At 47.2% G+C, this 17,964-nt stretch overlaps 1 protein-coding gene across 2 annotated transcripts in view; it reads right to left on the bottom strand.

Moving 5' to 3' along the window:
• The window catches only part of cpne5a (copine Va), a 69,963-nt gene that overhangs the window by 12,688 nt on the left and 39,311 nt on the right, over positions 1-17,964 (bottom strand). For both annotated transcript variants that reach the window (XM_076026409.1, XM_076026410.1), the window contains 6 exons: positions 14,854-14,957; positions 14,496-14,600; positions 10,794-10,835; positions 10,299-10,374; positions 7,561-7,614; positions 6,902-6,963 (listed from right to left, as the gene is read on the bottom strand). In XM_076026409.1, coding sequence (XP_075882524.1) covers positions 6,902-6,963; positions 7,561-7,614; positions 10,299-10,374; positions 10,794-10,835; positions 14,496-14,600; positions 14,854-14,957 — 443 coding nt within the window. The remainder of the gene's footprint in view (positions 1-6,901; positions 6,964-7,560; positions 7,615-10,298; positions 10,375-10,793; positions 10,836-14,495; positions 14,601-14,853; positions 14,958-17,964) is intronic.

Below are 17,964 nucleotides of genomic sequence, written 5' to 3'. Positions count from 1 at the left end.
ATTCACTTCAAACAGCTTTCAGAATATGTGTAAAATAAAAGCTCTGGAAACCAGTTCCCTTGTGACATCACAAAGGGAACCAATTGCACTGAAACTTTGCCCAGTTTATTGACAATATCCCCCATCAGGTGTTGACTCCACCATATGAAACATGTTTGTTGTTTGTTTGTTTGTTTTGTTTTTGTCGCCTTCCAAACGTATGGAAGGTCTAACATCGGCTCTATTAGGCAGCTGATGTCCAGACACAAACAGAGGGCTAAGTCTGATGACCCTGTATGGTTTTATGGCCAACTAATGGTGCGCAGGAGTCCAGGATGAAAACCAAAGATCTGGAAAATGGTGTCATGTGGAACCTTTAACCCACTTGGCTGTAATCAATACATTTCAAGCACAATCATCTCAAATGAAAAGATCTAAAAAAAAAAAAAAAAGATGAAAATAAAAAGAAAAAACTTTCTGTGCATTTTATCAATCAGCCTCCAAAACCTTCAAAAGGAGCGAAACAAGCTCTGGATCTCCTGGGAGAGACGAGCGATGGGAAAGGGTCGCCCGGATCAAAGGCTGCGCTCTTTCATCGTGATTAACACTGATTGCCGCTCCCGATTTCTCCCCCATTCAGGAATTCTCACCAGCGCCGTGTCGGAGATAATGGCAACCGGCTCCCCAGGGAGGTTCTGACCCCTGCTCATTAATCAGCATTGAGCCTGACCGCTCGGCTGACAAAGGGCGAAGTGTTGCGGCGGCGCTCACTGCTGAAGTCTCTGCTGATTTCTGCTCCGAATGTTTCCCCGGAACAGCAAGTTAGCGAGCCGGAGTGGAGGCGAGCGCGCCGGAGAAGGGTGGGGGAAATGAGCCGGCGGGGCGGTCGGTCAAACTGCCGATGAGATCACTGGGGCATTACCGAAATGTTCCCCACTTAAAGAGTCGCGAGTCAACGGCGTGAGCTATTAGGGCTTTTATCTATTCGTGGGCCACAAACAGGAATTGACCAGAGCAGCGGCTCATCTGCGCTAACGGCCACAAACGCATCAGCGGCCCGCGATCCGTTAATGAAAACAAGCATCTGGACTGGAGAGGATAGAAATAATAGCCGCAACTCGAATTCCTGGGGGACGGTGCGGATTATTTATAGAGGTACACGCAGTGTACACATGTTGTCGTTAAGCCGCAAGGCTTATTGCGACGAGTGAGCGCTGAGCCGCTCAACGGTGAGCCGAGCTGGAAAATGTCGACATTTTTCAGCTGTTGAAAAGTTCAGTCAAGGTAAAAATTTTGATAGACTGTCTGTCACTTTGATTTGTTTTGGATCACTCATGCCAGCGTTTACAAAGTTATTGGGAAAATAATTAAATAAAATAGGATCACTTTTTTTTTTTCAGAAGCTGAAATAATTTTGTGGGAACTGTTTATTCCTTCACCATCTGCTTCGAAATGCCCGGCAGAGGAGGAAAAGTGGGTTTAGGCTGTAAGCAGAATGTTGAATGAACGCTGTTAGAGATTTTTGTTGACGGGGTCATGATGCCCTCACCACCTTCATGTATAAATACACACCTGACACCAACACTGCATTCTAAATCCTGCCAGCGTGCTACTGCGCAGTGCACTTGATGATTCACACTCAGATGATTCACACTTGACAGAAATCAGCAGTTGGACTCCGAGGATGTCGGTACCTTCTGCCGTCTATCACAAATATGTCTCTGTCCAATTGACTGAACAACAATCGGGCCGTATTTAATTCCCTCCTTCCCTTCTTATTCCGAGTTAGGACACATAAGGGATTTGCCGAAGAGCTAAACTAACAAATTATTGTCAGACCAAAGCAATCGATAAAGACTGATGCCGGCGATGTTCGCTATCGTCTGTGTCGTACACAATCGATCCGCTGGCCGCTGCGGAGTTACTATTTTTATCTTCATAATCCTACAGTCCTTGAGAGCCGGTCACCTTTCACTCATCTTTCTCCAGGAATGTATCGCTCTGCGGCCGGATTGATCTCCCATCGCTATTTCAGCAGTTCATAAATCTGACGCCGTCCTTTCAAAATGATCCGTTCCACCCCGGTACAGCGCGAGCCCTTCCCACAGGAACAGGAAGCGCAATTCCCTCGTGGGCTTCCCCCCGCGCGTCCATTTGTATCAACGCTAACTCGAGCGGCGTCGCTTCCTCTCCGAGAGTTGTTCCCCGGGCGACGGTGACATTGACAGCTCCTCAGGCAGGTCCATGCATCACCTTGAGTCATCGCAGTAGTTTGAAAATAGGTGCAAACACATCAGTGTCGCGTTGGAACTCTCTTCTTCCCCTCCTCTCCCCTCCCCCTTCCCCACACTCCCCCTTTCCAGTTAGACAAACACCATATGGCAGGACACTTTGTAATGTGAAGTCCCTGCAGTCTGGGCAGCCTGTGCTGGGTGAGATATCGTACGTAACGCGGAACAAAGAGTCTGGCAACGGAACCTGTCCTCATTAGTATACACACTGTAAAGGAGGCAATCGAGACAAACAGTAAGCAGGCCGGCGGCACTTTGCGTGATTTACGAGATGCGGGTCGGAAACGCTCCACTTGGGTTCCTAATGCAGGGCTGATTTGAGAGGTGCAATTTAAAGCACTCCATTCTTCACTTTACTTTAAATGGGGGCCATTATGTAAGATCAACATGGAGACGGGGAGGAAATTATATTCACAATAACACAACACTCTGCTGGGTGAGATGTATAGATCTGCATAATGGTTGCTCCTGCTGTACTAGCAATTAGTAGAAGTCGCTGTAAAATCCTGCAGACTAGAAATGTTGATGTAATGTCCATAGCTTTGTGATAATTATCATATAAAGTTAAAGGCATCAATTTTTATGAAGGCATCTATCAAAATGGCTTCTCCAATAAGAATCAGTGTCCAGTCTTTCTGATATATATATATATATATATATATATATACATATATATATATATATATATATATATATATATATATATCAGAAAGAAAAAATCCAATATTAATTTGTCCACTTTCTGCACAACAGGATATTTTGGGGGTGAAACCATTAAAGCTTAAGATCTCCACACAATAGCCTCCTCTCGCAGGCAATTACACGGCTGATCTGGCAGCAGATTTCTTTTTTTCTTTTTTTCAAATGAAGCATTTCAACGTTTAATGAAAGAGAGATAAATCTTTCATTAGCCCCCAAGAGTATGAGCGCAGCGTGGCTTCTGGACATTAATTACTCCTATTTGACGATATATCTCTCATCCAATTCAACATTAATGAAAATCGATACAAAAAACTTGATTCAATTTGGAACCAGTTGTGCCATGAGAGTGTTTTTGGAGCGGGAGAAATAGCTTTCTTTGACGCTGCGCTTCAAAAAAAAAAGAAAAAAGAAAGTCATCTGACATCTACTGTGTAACTTATTCCATATGAGTTGGGCCAAAGGTAAAGAAAACCCAGTTGAGAGGAATCAATAGCCGACGACGCATAAAATTATTGGCCTCCACCAGCTGCACCACTCTGAACCTTGGCTTCTCCTCTTGCAGCTGCTTCCTAATTGGTGGATGTAGAACCTTGAGTAATGCAAACCGTTATGCATATATATGAATGAATTCCATGACAAAATAAAATGCCGTAATTTGTTCAAAGTCAGCACGTTATAATAAAGACCTTCATTCTCTCTGTCCCGATGATGGGTGACCCGGAATGTTGCGCTACCAATTAAAACCTGGTATAATTAGGAGGGAAAAAAGAAAGAAATCCCACGTATCTAATGGTTGTTGGGCTACTCTAAGCCACCTAGTGGGGCAAATGTTATTTCTAATTGGCTTGTATGAGCTGCTCCTCATCCTCACTGGCAGGGCCAGGGGTTACTGGAGAGGGTGTGGCTCAGGTTCGCAGTGGGCAGGAGGTGAAGCTCTCTGAGAAGGTTGGAGGACAGGCTCCTGCTCGGCAGCCGGAGAGAATGCAAGAAGGTTCGATCAGCCCAAAGAGCCGCCGCTTTGCCCTGAGCCCCGACTAGACACACTTAGCCCAGTGTTTGATATCCAGTGGATGTACATTTAATCTTCTCCATCAGGGATCAGTGTTGTGCTCGTTCACCCTCAGATCCTCTGCTGGCGCTCGTGATATTGTATGTTTTCCTCATCAGTCTGCCTCTAAAGCGTCTTTTTTCCTCACATGACAAATGTTGCCGTAGTTGATTGCGGGGTTGAGATTTCCGCGCAAAGCTGGATACATTTGCAGTGGCAATATTAGTTCCAGGCTGTTATCAATTAAACTGCTAGCCAGATATACTTTGGTTCAACTGAATTCAAACATGTTTCTTTCTTAGCCCACTTTTTCATTTATATATTTATTTTCGCACTGCATTATTCATGATGTCAATTGTTTTTTCTGTGTAAACAGCAGCAGCCAGATGACTCACAGCTGCCATCTGGGAAAAGTGCTCCGAGTTTAAATGGAAAGGAAGAGAAAAAAAGCTCGAGAAACACAGAAAGAGAAGAAAATCTATCATCATTCCTGACGAAATGTTAAATTCAAAAGACAATGTGTTGCGGTCCGAATTGTTCGACACAGCGCATTTGAGAAAAGTCGACTTCGACCTCTGCGTGTCTGGATACATTTACTTTGACATTACAGTCAAATGGAGGCAAAGCAGCAACTTAAAGAGACATTACAAAAACTTGTGAATTCAAAGCCAGCACAGCAGCCTTGGCTCTTGAGACTCGGTACAAGGCAATAGAAGAAGTTGGAACTACTGACAGTGAAGCTCTTTACAAGATTTTCAAGAAACTGCGAAAGAGTGTTTCTGACCAATTGGAAAAAAAAAATGTCCAAACCAATCCTGGGGAAGAAAATAATGAATCTCCCATCAGAGCGTCACACATTTACTGCGAAAGTGAAATTCTCCCTTTTGATTAAAAAAAGAAGGAAAAGTCATCTTGGTTGGAGTGAGCCATGCGGAGAGCCGATGACTCTCTGAGTGCCACTCTGCTAATCGCTGCTCTGCCGGCTGCAGGTCACAGCAATTATTGCTGTAATCGCCTCCTCATTTGTGTCTCCGGCTCTTTTACAGGAAGATTAGCATTTTTCACACAGCCTGATAGATTAAAAGATCTTTAACTGACGGTTTCAATGAGTGCCCACTTGCCACTTAGACATAAATATATATGTAATAAACCATTTGAACCGACACAAAGACAAATTGAAACTCCATTAATGCACAAGTTTTACATTACACATTTCATTATTAACCTCATTTTTTTAACCTGTCATTGACTTGATTTTTCCAATCACTGACAAAGCGCCACCAGCTGGCCAAGAAAAGCTCTCTCTCTCTCTCTCTCTCTCTCTCTCTCTCTCTCTCTCTCTACATGTATATATATATGTATATATATATATACATATATATATATATATATATATATATATATATATATATATATATATATGTATATATATATATATACATACACATATATCTCTACTGGACCACCCAATAGACCCGAGAGTAAAATAAACCCAAGACCGTACGTTTGAGGCACAAGTTAAAGGTCAGCTGTCCCAGAGCCACAGGGACCGGCAAAACAGAGACCATCTGCCGGCTGAAGACCCAGTCCACTGATCCTTGACCCAACTTTGCTGCCTGGGAACCGAAGCCCAGTGGGAGAGAGAAGAAGGCAGCCTCAGCCTGAAACACCTGCCTGCATGGAGAACGATTTCTTTGATTATGATGTGGGACGTTTGCTGCTCTGCCTGCTGTGTTTCCTCACCCTGCACTGAGAGCTGAATACCTCAAAGTCTTTGATCTGCAGTGCCGAGAGCCTGATTTTATGCTCCAAGAAAAAAGGAAAACTTTATAACATTTTTGATAAATGTCTTGCACTTAGTATTTCTCTTGAAATATCTGCAAAGCTTGTGTGACTGGTCAGAAAGCAGGATAAAATTTACAACGTGGTCTAAAGTGGGTACTGTTTATTTCTTGTTCTTAACAAGATGTGTTGAGGATAAACAAGTGAATCTCAATGCATACATTTGGCGAAATTTACTAGAGGTGTTTTTCTCAATAATGGCTTACCGCCAAAACTGCAGATACAATCCCAGACTCAAAACCAGCCGAAAACACTGCATATTAAATTCAGTAAAGTTGAACATTTGTTAAAAATGCACTGGCCAGAGTGTGTTTTCTTGTTTTGCTGTGTTCTCCCGCTGAGCTTCCAGGAAAACTCCAGGCCGACAGGTGATGACTGTGAGGATGAGTGCACTGTGAGCAGCGCCCCGACAGAAACCGTACGTGCCCAGTTTGTGGGAGCTTAAGGGAGAGTCGGTGGACAGATCTGGGACACGCGGCCGCCGTTCGGCAAAGCCCCGGAGAAGTGAAACCAGGGCAGCCACAGTTGTGCTCTGGGTCGGCTGCCCTTCATTAAAGCTCTCAGATCTCCTCCGTGTTTTATCGCCGTCATTCATATTCAGTCAGTGCACGCAGCTGCGGTTGTGGACAAGAGCTCCTCCTCCTCCTCCTTTGGGTTTCTCCTCTGGGTTCCTCCTCTGGGATATAAATATTAAGCCTCCAGGCCAGCCAGTAAACCGCAGATGATTACGGTTCAGAAAGTGTTGAAATGCATTCAAATTATCGGCAGGGGAGCCAAAGTTGTGCGTTAGAAATGGCTGTGTTAAACTTCACAGCAGTGAATCTCGACCTTGTCTGGAGTGGTGACGGGAAGGGGAATTCTTTCCCTTTGTGATATGAGCAACATCACTGGTGTGGTCACAAAGCATCATCCACACAGGAGACCAGAAAACAAGTTGGGGAAACGTCATGTTGTTTTGTATTCTTGCATCAAATGTAGCTAGCTAACAAATTTTGAGAATTTATTTAAAAAAAAAGATTCATTGTAAATGTGAACTTACCCTCCCTTGATGTAATCCAAAAAGGTGTGATCCGACTCTACAATGAACGATTGCACGGACACCTGAGAATTAAAAAAAAAAAAAAAAAGGTGTCAAGCACAGCAAAATCTACAAATAGAAAATCTACAAATAAGCCCATAAGAAAACAGGTCCAACCCAGCCTTTTGGCAGCATGCAGGCAACAAGAAGGTAAGTATGCTTTTTAAAGCAGCTGGGCTGAATGTTGTGAAATCCAGGAAGGAACAAATGATATCTGAAAAAAAAAAATCCAAGTGGCCACAAAACAACTTAACGGCCTGCGCAGCTTTTAAAAACATCCCGACCAGTTGTGCAATGATGGATGCGGGTGCACTGCCGGGCCAAAGATTTCTCTTTTTAATTAGTGAGCCACGAGCAGCCGAATTGCGGACAAAACCATGGCTCATTTATGGCTGTCAATAAATGCTCTTCGTAAACACGCCGAGTAGCCTCCCCATTAAAGACCACTCACACGCTTGAGTCACTAGTCGGTGCGACAAGCTGCGAGAGTTTGAGCTCGTCGAAAATGTTTAGCGGAGCTGAACGACGTAGGAAAAAGTAAGAAGAAGAATAAAACTACTTCTTGTTGAATGAAGAAGTGAAGGAGGAGGGGAGGAGCGTGAGGAGATGCTCAGACTCACCGTCCCGGAGTTGATGTATCTCTTTTTCTTAATTTTCTTCTTGGCGTTAACCACCTGGAAGGTGGGGGAGGGAGGGGAGGTGGGGGGGGGGGGAGAGACGGTGACGACAATGTAAACTTGCAGCACAATCTGTCGTTATCAGCCTGCGGGTGAATAATAACAACATCTTTGTCCGCCTGCTCCTCGTCCCTGAAGGTAATGGAGCGTGGGGGCATAAAATCCAATAACTGCAGTAGGTGAGAATGAGATAACAGTGACGACGCCTCGCTGGGAGGCTTTTGGGTTTTCATGAGCACAAACACGAACGCGGCGGTGCAAATTGTGCATGCGTGACAAAAGTGCGCGGAGCCGGAGAAAACATCCCAAACTGTTACATATTAATACGCGGCGCGAGAAATTCGCCAGCGTAGGAAAATGTTTACTCCAGGGTGAAGGAGGCAAATAATAATAATAATAAAAAAAAACCTGATGATGAGCGATTACAGCGCCCAACATGCAGCCGCTTGTTATTGCTGGGGATACGCAAAGCAGCCGCCTGGAGGAGGAGTGTGCAGCACAATAAAGCAGCGTGAGTCTCACACCCCACTCCTGTATTCTGCATTGCCGCTCAGTCATGGCGCTCTTTGCTTTTCACAGCTTCAGCATTAAAGTTTCAACACTGCTCACCTCCAGTTGACTTGACTCGGGTTGCATCCTGTTAAGGGTCATCAGAGCAAGACGGCCCTTGACATAATATGTCACGGTTCGATGTTCTTATTACTGTAATCAGTTTATAGTTTGCTCAGCTTCTCTCTCCACACATTTTTAATCCGCTTGGTCCCCGTGAGCGGCCGACGTCTCGGAGACATTCTGATGGACCTTCTGGTTCTGTCCAGGACCCTTTTGAATTTTCTTTCTTTGTCTACTTCACTAGAGATTTTTTTTTTTTTTAGGTCCTGCGTTGTCTCTCCCTGTCCAATCAGTGGCCTGCACTCTGGTGTGTTAACAATAGCTGCGTTTCCATTACATTTTTTTTTCGCAAAATAAAAGTGATATTTCTAAAATTTCCACAAACAATTGTCATTTGCAGGTGTTTCCATTGAATGGTGTGGAGCACATAAACCGTAATTCCCGTAAAATCTTGCAGGACGAAATTTTACGGGAATTCCGTTTGCTTTTGTTTGTTTATGTTCGTTTGCTGTCACGAATGGTTGTTATATTTTTTTCCTTGATTACTTGTAAAAACTATTCTGACTCCTCCTCCGTCCAAACATAACGCGCCATTTTCGCTTGAAGTGAACTGGTCACGTGACCACGTACGTTCGGTGACGTGTAAATGCGACAAAAGTGTTTCCACGAAACTCTTGTGATACACCTCTATATCGATGCGTCTGAAAAACCACCTCATGAGAGCGTATTAGCGATATTTGAGGTTTTTTATTGCGCTATTTAGGTTTTGCCCAATTCTAGGGGTAAAGGAAACGCAGCAATTTTCAACTTGACTGAACAAAGTCCCTGGTAGCAGGTTCTACCGCCTAATAGAAGAGCTTAGAAACAAAGCTCGTGCCAGTGAAAAGTCCCATTATGCTCCTCAGACCCCTCTTCGTGAAGATTCCCCTCCCCTCCACCAACAAACCAGCCCGCCTTCACACCGGCCTGGCTGTCACCTCGGCCAGTTGTTACCTCACCTGCATCAAGTCGATCAGCACCACAGGGATGCGACCGCGCCGTCAATTTTCGCAGCGGCGGCGGCGGGGACAAAAGGTTTGGCGTGATAGGATTTCCTTTGTCAAGCCCAAACAGCCCGCCGATATGGATCTGCTGGCTGGGCGACACACGGCGAACGCCACGGGAGGCAGCGAAGCTGCAGGCGCGACAGCAGCAAGTGTCAAAACGGGATGCGTGGTAGCACAATCTGCTCCCTTGTTTTAAAGCCTCTTAAAAAAAAAAAATCATGATAAATATTGTGCAGTGAACTTTGTTACCAACAACAGGCCGCTATGAGCGAGTGTGCGTGGACTCAACACGGCTCCACGCAGTGGACCACTGCTGTTAAGTGTCACATCTGGGTAAAAAGCCAGCGAGGGCGCCGACGTGGCGCGCGGGACCTCATCAGAATACAGAAACGTCTGTAACTGAAGGTTAATGGATGCGCTGCCTTCCGCCGTGTCAGCAATGTGTCCCCGTCTCTCCAGGATCTTCCTCCTCCGCCTCACTTTACTGGACCTGCTCTAGTTTTTTTATCCCCCCCCCCTGAAGTCACTTCCGTGGCTTTCTCACCAGCTGATGTAACAAGTCAAAGGTTTTTAATGGGCGGCGACCGATGCAGCGCCCCGGCAGTAACGTTCTGCTCTGACCCTCTGAGCAGCAGGTTCAGGTGCCGACCCATCCAACTTCTCCCCGATGACGTCATCTCCACCACCAGGTCGTTTTCAAGGTGAGGAGAAACAGGACGGAGTAGAGCTGAACCATTAAATCTTGAACCGCATCCGTCCAATCTCAAAAAGTCAAATTAAAGTTGTCTTCTTTTTGCGCAGCTTGAGGCGGAATGTTTTCTTTGTAAACTCAGTGATTTAGGTGCTTCACTCGGCCCAAACTATTCGCCTTTTATCAAATCAGGCCCAAATCAGGAGCTCTGATTTAGACTGCGTTGGTGACAAGACTCTTAAAAAGGGGTGCCGACAAAAACATTCATCAAAGGCTGCTGGCATCGGGCCGCGGCGATAACAGTATTGACCCACGTCTTTATCTGTATTCACCTCATAGACGTTCAGCTGGCTCTGACCTCGGCTGAGAACTTTGTAGCTGGTGGTGAATTCGCCGATGAAATCGTGACTGCAGAAAGAGGGACATAAAGTGCATGAGGTGGAAGTCAATCCAAGGCGCACTCGGGTGCACGGCGGAGGTAAGAGTGCACCGCGGGCTTTGAAGGCTGCAGTAACGACAAGGAAGGATGTCGGCACGAAAGACTTGGAACAATACAACAGAAGGATTTTATGGGTCGTGTTTCATGTAGCATCGAGCGTTCAGTGTGGTTTCATCTTTTCGTTGTATGTACGATTGTGTGTGTGTTCTCATAAACAGGCGCTGCGTGGAAACAGGAAACATTTTGAACCGGCAGAAGGAGGAGAGTTGAAAAACGAAATCTGCACAAAAACGGCAACTGTTTTTTGCGATCGTTGTGCATTTGTGTTTGACTGGGCGTCGATTATGCACTCTTTGCGCGCGTTTATGTGCGTGCGTGCAACACTTACCTTCCGTCCCTGTCCCAGTCGTACAACTCCACTTTGATTGTCCTTAAAGAAAAAAAACGGAAAACAGAACAGGACAAATTATCCGCTTGTGTGAACATATTTTGGCGTTTTTTGAAGCTGCCACCTCCGACGGGGTCCTCAGAGCGAGGGAAACATGAGAGGGAGCTCCTCTTAAATGACGGCGCAGGGGAGGGAGGGGAGAAAACAGCTATTAGCACTAATTAATTGTTAAGGACGGCTCATTAAAGTAATGAAGGAGGTTGAAAAGAGAAGGAGCCGTCAGCAGGAGGAGGCAACAAGAGGGAACCCAGACAGCCGTCTGGTGGCTGAGCTCAAGTTTATCACAACTGAAACCAGCGGCACACAAAACAATATTTTTCAGATGGCAAACTGCCAACAAGGCATCTAATGAGTATTTTTGCCCCATAGTTTGTGTTTCTTCACAGGAGAAGGAGCACGCTGATGGAGTTGCCGAAAGTTTTTTTTGAGGAAAAAAAAGAAGAAGCAGCGCTTCTCTTCCCCGCCGTCGCACAGAGCCGAGATAGAAATCCAACCTCTTGGGGCAGCGGGGAGAATATTTTTTTGCAAGATACTGAAATAGGCGAGCAGAAGGGGAAACTTGCTTGAGCTCAAGAGCTCTCTCTCTCTCTCTCTCTCTCTCTCTCGCTCTCTCTCTCTTCCTCTGGATCAGATGCAGAGATCAGTGGCTTGTACCCCCCCTACCCCCACCACCCTCCACCTGCCCCCATTGGCATCTGCCTATCATGTGTCATCGGTTTCCGGTGGAGAGACAGAGCCGAGGTGTTCTAAAGGGCTGCTGTGTTGTTCCATCTCATCGGTCACTTTGGTTTGGCGGAGCTCCAGACCTCCTCGCCACCTCGAGTTGTCAAAACCTCCGGATCCTCTGGGGGAAGGTTGGCACTGACAGTCTCAATGAGCTGCAGCAGGTCGGCGATACTTCATCTCATCCGTCCAGCACCCATCACCACTCGTCCTGCACAGCTGTCCTGAGGTGAAGGTGGAGGTTCAGGGCCAACAACCGGTGACCACCATCATCACTCACACTCAAGGCCGTCACACACTGGGAGCCTTGTGTTGTTGTTGTTTTTTTCGATATATTCTGACATCTTTTTATTTTCTTTCGAATTGCATTTTGTTTAATTAGCGCTTGCTAGCACTGAGGAAGCTATGCATTTTATTTTAATTCACTTGGCGCTTGCTAGCACTGAGGAAGCTATACAATTTATTTTAATTCACTTGGCGCTTGCTAGCACTGAGGAAGCTATGCATTTTATTTTAATTCACTTGGCGCTTGCTAGCACTGAGGAAGCTATGCATTTTATTTTAATTCACTTGAAGTTCGATTACTTTCATTGCATTTGCGATGAAAGTATTGATGCTTAAAAGCATTCGGACATGTGTTATTAGGGTTAGGGTTAGGGTTAGGGTTATTATGTTATTATAACATATCCACACTTTACCTCACACAGTTTACCTCATGCATTTACCTCCAGTAAATACATCCTCTTTTACCACAAATGGGGCAAAAGCTCCTTTATGTCCCAATGACTTTCAGTTTGATCATGATAGGATGCAAGCTCTTGTATGAGGAGACGGAGCTCACTCTGTCTGACGATAAAGTTCATTATCTCCGCTGAAGACCTTCACACCTTCACACCGATGGACCATCTAGAGTTGTCTGTTAGTTTAACGTGCAGGACTGCAGGAGGAAGCTGGAGAACCTCAAGCGAACCAACTGCAGCGACAGGCACACAGAGATGCACACAGAGACCACCCCACTGGTTGGAAATCGAACAAGCAGCCTTTTGGCTGTGAGCCCTGCAGAACACCTGCAGGGCTGCTGTGACACGTTACCAATATCATGTCTGCAAACATCTGAGGCATTATCTGAGGGCTTTCTCTGATAATTAGAGTCGTGATCAAGTCTACCTGTGTGGATTAGTCGGGGTCGATATCATGCCGGCTGCAGTGCACGCTGCACGTCTGGGCCGGGGAACCTGGGAGAGTTCTCTGCCTGATGGACGATTTGCCGGAGATTTGACTCGGCTTTGCCAGGGGCTGACAGACATACAGACAGACAGACACGGCCGGCCAAGGGGGAGTAAACATGATTGGAGGCTTAGGGTGAATCCTCGGCCTGTTGTTTTTTACACATCATCATCATTGTCATCTCTGCAGAGCAGATCTGCCCACATCGGGAGAGAAACTTGTGCTTGTTGGGAGGCTTTGTTGCCTTTTCAATCCATTAAACAAGTGTTCTCAGGTTTGAGGGATCTGTTGGTTTGCCATCAAGTTCTTTTGGGGGGAAATGGAAGACAAAGCTTGGAAGCTGATTGGCTGAACTCTCTATAACATCCAAGGAGGCCAGTCAAGTCGCAATGGTGTTTCCAACAAAACTCTTGCAAAAGAGTGAAGTAGTTATCAGTGTTGTTGTCTCTAATACTCTAAATATGAAACTTCTTTCCACTTCTGAGATAACCGCCGCAACAGCAGCCTCCAATCAGCAGCGTCCAATCAGCTGCCAGCTCCGGATGCAGCCGCTGTTTGCAACTGGCAGCAGCCTCTTCGCCCCACTGTCTCTGTTTTTTTTTTTCATAGCACCTTGGAGCTTCCTTGCAGCCCCTGTTACTCCCACATTCTTATCTGACTGCTCCTGGAATCCGCAGAAAATTTTCAGGAGCGACCGTGAATCTCATCCGCTGGAGGCGGCCGAGATGGATAAGCCGGATTTCGAGTCAAAAACCTGCTGCCTGCGTGCGAGAACGAAGAGCAGGCGAGCAGCATTCAAGAAGAAGAAATCTGAAATGTTTTTTTTTTTCTATTGCAGAGATGAATTATCCATCTGCTACAAAGGATGAAAAGCAGATTTACATGCTGAAGGTCAGCGCAGCCCAACGGCTGTTCATAAAAAGATTAAAAACCTTGCTTGGCTAAATATCGCTGGTTCAAACTGATATTTTTCAGAACTGTGCTTATCTCACCACCAGTAAGACTGGGAGTTGTATGTGTCGTTTTTTTTTTTTTTTTTAACTATCAAGCAAACCCTCAAGCGGAATCCGGCCTCTCTCAGGCTTCCACTCCATCTGTCGGACCCAATTAGCGTCTGCAGGTAGGTGAGCAGAGACGATCCGAGTGGAGAACCTCAGTTGACACCCAGTGTGGTATCGAGGATGCGCCTTGACACGCTCTTTGACTACTCCTGCTGCACACTCTGGACACACACACACACACACCAGGGCTCTTTGGATGCAGCCACCTGCCAACATCTATGGAGGGACAAGCACAGCCTCTGCCATTTTGTTGTGTTTTTTTCTTTTCTCTCCTGCCTAATTTCCTCCTGCTCCTCTTCGGTGTCGTTCAGTGGAGGCTCAGACATGAAGATAGCAAATCAAAAACTTAAGACTCTCAGACAATCGATAGAAAAGTGGCATGCAGTCAGTGCAGCAGGCAGGGGTTTGTTCTCTATTTCAACTAAATCAGAAGGGGAAAAAAAACAGCAAAAATAATAAAAAGATAACCATCTGCAGCGTCTAAATCTGATGCAGCCATCGCGGTTTTTGAAACCAGGGTTGTTGTTTTTAGGCTGTTGGGTTTTTTTTCGGAGGCACTGCTTGGATTTAATCTTTAGTGGAAAAATAGCTCAACAAAACAACAAGAGCATGCATGACTCACTGATCCCACCTTTCATAGTCTCCGTTGCAGAGCGCCCTCACGGGGATGGAGAAGGCCTGCCACACTGGGTTCAGTGTGTTCTTCACCACCTCAGACTTGTGGCAGATAGTAAACCTGGGAACACACACACACACACACGAATAAGGGTTAAAGCAAATTTAAAATCAACCTCTAAAGGAAATAAAGTGGCAGAAACCAAAACTTCTTCCCACTGGTGATTTGCTGCTCAGCAAAACTCAACTTCCTGTGACCCCGCACTGCCTTAATTTTCTCAATCTTGGTTCCCACTTTGATGTCGGCCGCCTCCCACACACTCATCTTTAAAAAAGAAAAAAAAAGCGTGTTGGAAGGCAGAAGTGGGACTCACGTGCCGTCCTCATTGCTTCTGTAAAAGACCATGAAGGGGTCCGACTTTCCGAAGAAGTCCTTCTTATCCAGTTTGTTGGCGCAGAACTGCATGGTGGCGTAGTCCTGCAGAGCAGGGGGGCAAAAGGTGTTTAGAGTCCACCACTTCGTCTTTGACTCACCCCTTTTTGCAAGGGTCATGATTTTTAATAACCAAAAAAAATTACATCAAAGTGCAAACGGGCTAAAAAAGAAGAAGAAAGAAAACATCGAGTGGGTCACATTTCGTACTCTCTTTCTTTTTAATATCTGCTAATGCATTCATTTCCGTTGCTTTATGACGCAACTCCGGCGTGACAGCCGGCGTCTGGAACGAGGCTGCAGAATTGAAAATGCGTTGTTGTGTTGAACATAATCAGGATTGGGAGGGAGGGCTGGGGGGGCCGTGCACAGACACAGAAATGGATTCTAAAAGCCGTGCGCACGCACTCGGAGGAGGGAGCGGCGCGCGCAGGGAGGATGCGGAGGGTGTGAGTGCGGCTAATGATACATTAGAAAGGTTGGTATTACCATAATTACACTCATTGAGGCAGCATTTCAATGCGCGCTGCCATTACAAGGACAATGAGCGCGGCCCGTAATGCTCCCTGCTCCTGATGTTCCTCTCTGTGTGGCCAAATTATTAGTCAGCATGGGACAGAAACGAGGCTGCACTGGCACTGGACAGGTAAACATCGGAAGAGAGGAATTAAGTGAAAAAAGAGGAGACAAAAAAAACAACCTCTGCCAGCGCAGTTCGCATGTGGGCGTGTCTGACAGACGCAGATGGGCCGCCGCTCTCTGGGAGTCTGACAGTTCGTGCCGGGTTTGATGTGCGGCTATTAGATCGGAATCAGCGTGTTGTCAGCCGCCAGCCTCTATCGATCGCTTGTGACCCACTTCTGTGCAGTTGCCGCCCCCACTCCCTCAAACCCATCCGCCCCCGAGCCCTCGTCGCATGGCTCCGCCCACGAACGCAGGGCCTCTGGTACGGCCGCTGCATCGTAGCAGCGAAATATCAGACAGGTTTGAATCCCGAAGGTCTCGATAATGGCTGCTAAGATGACAGTAATGTCCTGTCAGTGAACTCATCAGAAATGAGAAAAACGTCGTCCTATCACCCTTTTTTCATGCATCACTCGCTGCGAACCCAATCAATTGGAAATCCCGCCCCGTGTGATGTCACGAAGGGCAAGTGCACCCATCCCAGGCGAGTGACGACACCTCCAGCCGGGTCGAGGCGGCCATGTTATTGTTCTCTTTCATACATCAGCTCCAGCTTTAGCAGGAAGCTCGAGGCATTTTTACAGGAAGATGCCAACAGAGGGCTAAATCTGTCTGTCGAGATCCCTCGCGGTTGAGTTTGAGCGGGATAATGAAACAGCTAATTCCGCTCCACCGGAGGATGAAACAGGTATAATGTGAGACCCCTAGAATCGGCCCTACGCTCCATTTGCAGCAGGAAACTTCAATCCGTCAAGCGGCTGCGATGGCGCAGGTCCACATCCTGCCTCTCCGAAGATTGTCTGCTGCTAATTTGGCCCGTCGGACACGGATCAGCCGAGTTATTGAGCCGTCGGCACTTTGAGCATTTTGGTTTCACCCTCACTGGCTTTTTTTTCCTCGCAAAAAACAAAACATCCAGTCATACAACATTTCCACGGCTGGCTCCTCTTGCAGATTAGAGGAGACACGACCGGAGTTCCTGCCGGCCGCCGGTGACTCGACACTCGGCCTAAGCCTTCATTAGGCACAGATAACGCAGAGCCACCGGCGGCGCCTGGTGTTGGCTCGTTAAGCGACTGTTGGGAGGACACCAAGCATCCATTTCACCCGCAGAGCAGCGAACGCAGGCCCGCAGTTTTTCTTTCCCCCCTCTGCTCAACAAAGACGTCGGCATGCAGAGCAGGGAGGCGGAGCGCAGCACGCTGTGGGTTTTAAAAAGGAGGAGTGGTTGGGTGGGGGCGGCGGGAGCTTCTGAAGAAAACACAGAGTCATGGAGAGAGGGCTAAATTTATTTGACGTCAGTCTGTGATGACAGTGGTTGTCAAATCGGATAAGTCTTCGTAAAAAAAAAAAAAAGGGCATCGTTGGTTTCTGTGCTTCTGAAAATCAACCTTCAGTTCGTTGTTTGTTTTCTCTCTTTTTTTTTCTTTTTTTTTTTGCTGTTTGTTTCAAGGTGATCAAAATTAAGGGATCGGCGCCCGAGGAGAAAATATCAAAGCGCTGGAGACGTCACCCGTAGCTTAACCGCTAATTTAAAAGGGGCGAAAAAAAGAAAAACACAAACCCCCTCGGTGGCTTCCTGCCCAACTCGCTGCGATCTTAATCAGCGGCGCGGGGAGGGTCTGCGGTCGAGTCAGACGACGGCAGCCGAAGAGGGTGGGGGAGTGCTGGGGTGTGGGGGACTTTGATCTGCTGCGGGGGAGGAGGAGGGGGAGGAGGAAGGAGGAAGGAGGGAAGGGGGGCTCCTCCTCCTCCTTAATGACACCGAACAAATCCGCCAGGGTCGGCGGGAGTCGGCTCGCCATCTGGGCCGCCGTCGCAGTCACAGCTCTCCCAAGTCAATTCCCGACTCGGCGGGATCCGCCCGCCCCCTCCCACCACCACCAACCCACCCCCAACCCCCGCCTCCCTCAGGCGGGAGCTGCGCTGTTTACCTCGGGCGGCGCCGCCGCAGCTCTGCAGCGGCTCAGTAATGGGCCGCAGGTGGATCCGGGGACAAACAGAAGCGAGATCCGGATGGATTCTACGGCTCCACACTGTGGGCCTAATCACAGGTGCGACGGGCGGCCCGGTTCTGCCTCTGTTCTGTACCGCGCTCGGCCAGTCCCGGCCGCGGGGCCTCCGCTCACTGTAAACAGGGCGGGACCGCGGTGACACTTCTAATGCGCGCTTCTCTAATTAAGTCTGGGTGGGCGGCGGAAATGGCCGTTTGCGGCCGCCGACGATCATTTGCATTTATATTACAAAACGGCCTGTTGAAGTGGTGCTTTTCGGTGATTATGCAAAGTTCTATCAGCGGCGCCAAGCCGATGCACCTGATGACTCACAGCGGTCGCTCGTTGACTCCAGCGCTTCCAGGACCAAGGGC

The sequence above is a fragment of the Nelusetta ayraudi genome, unplaced genomic scaffold (genome assembly GCF_046127955.1).
Source record: "Nelusetta ayraudi isolate G7.1 ecotype Tasmania unplaced genomic scaffold, CSIRO-AGI_Nayr_v1 ptg000019l, whole genome shotgun sequence".
In the NCBI taxonomy this organism is placed as follows: Eukaryota; Metazoa; Chordata; class Actinopteri; order Tetraodontiformes; family Monacanthidae; genus Nelusetta; species Nelusetta ayraudi.
The sequence above is the reverse complement of the archived record's forward strand: the minus strand, read 5'-3'. Positions and strand labels throughout refer to the sequence as shown.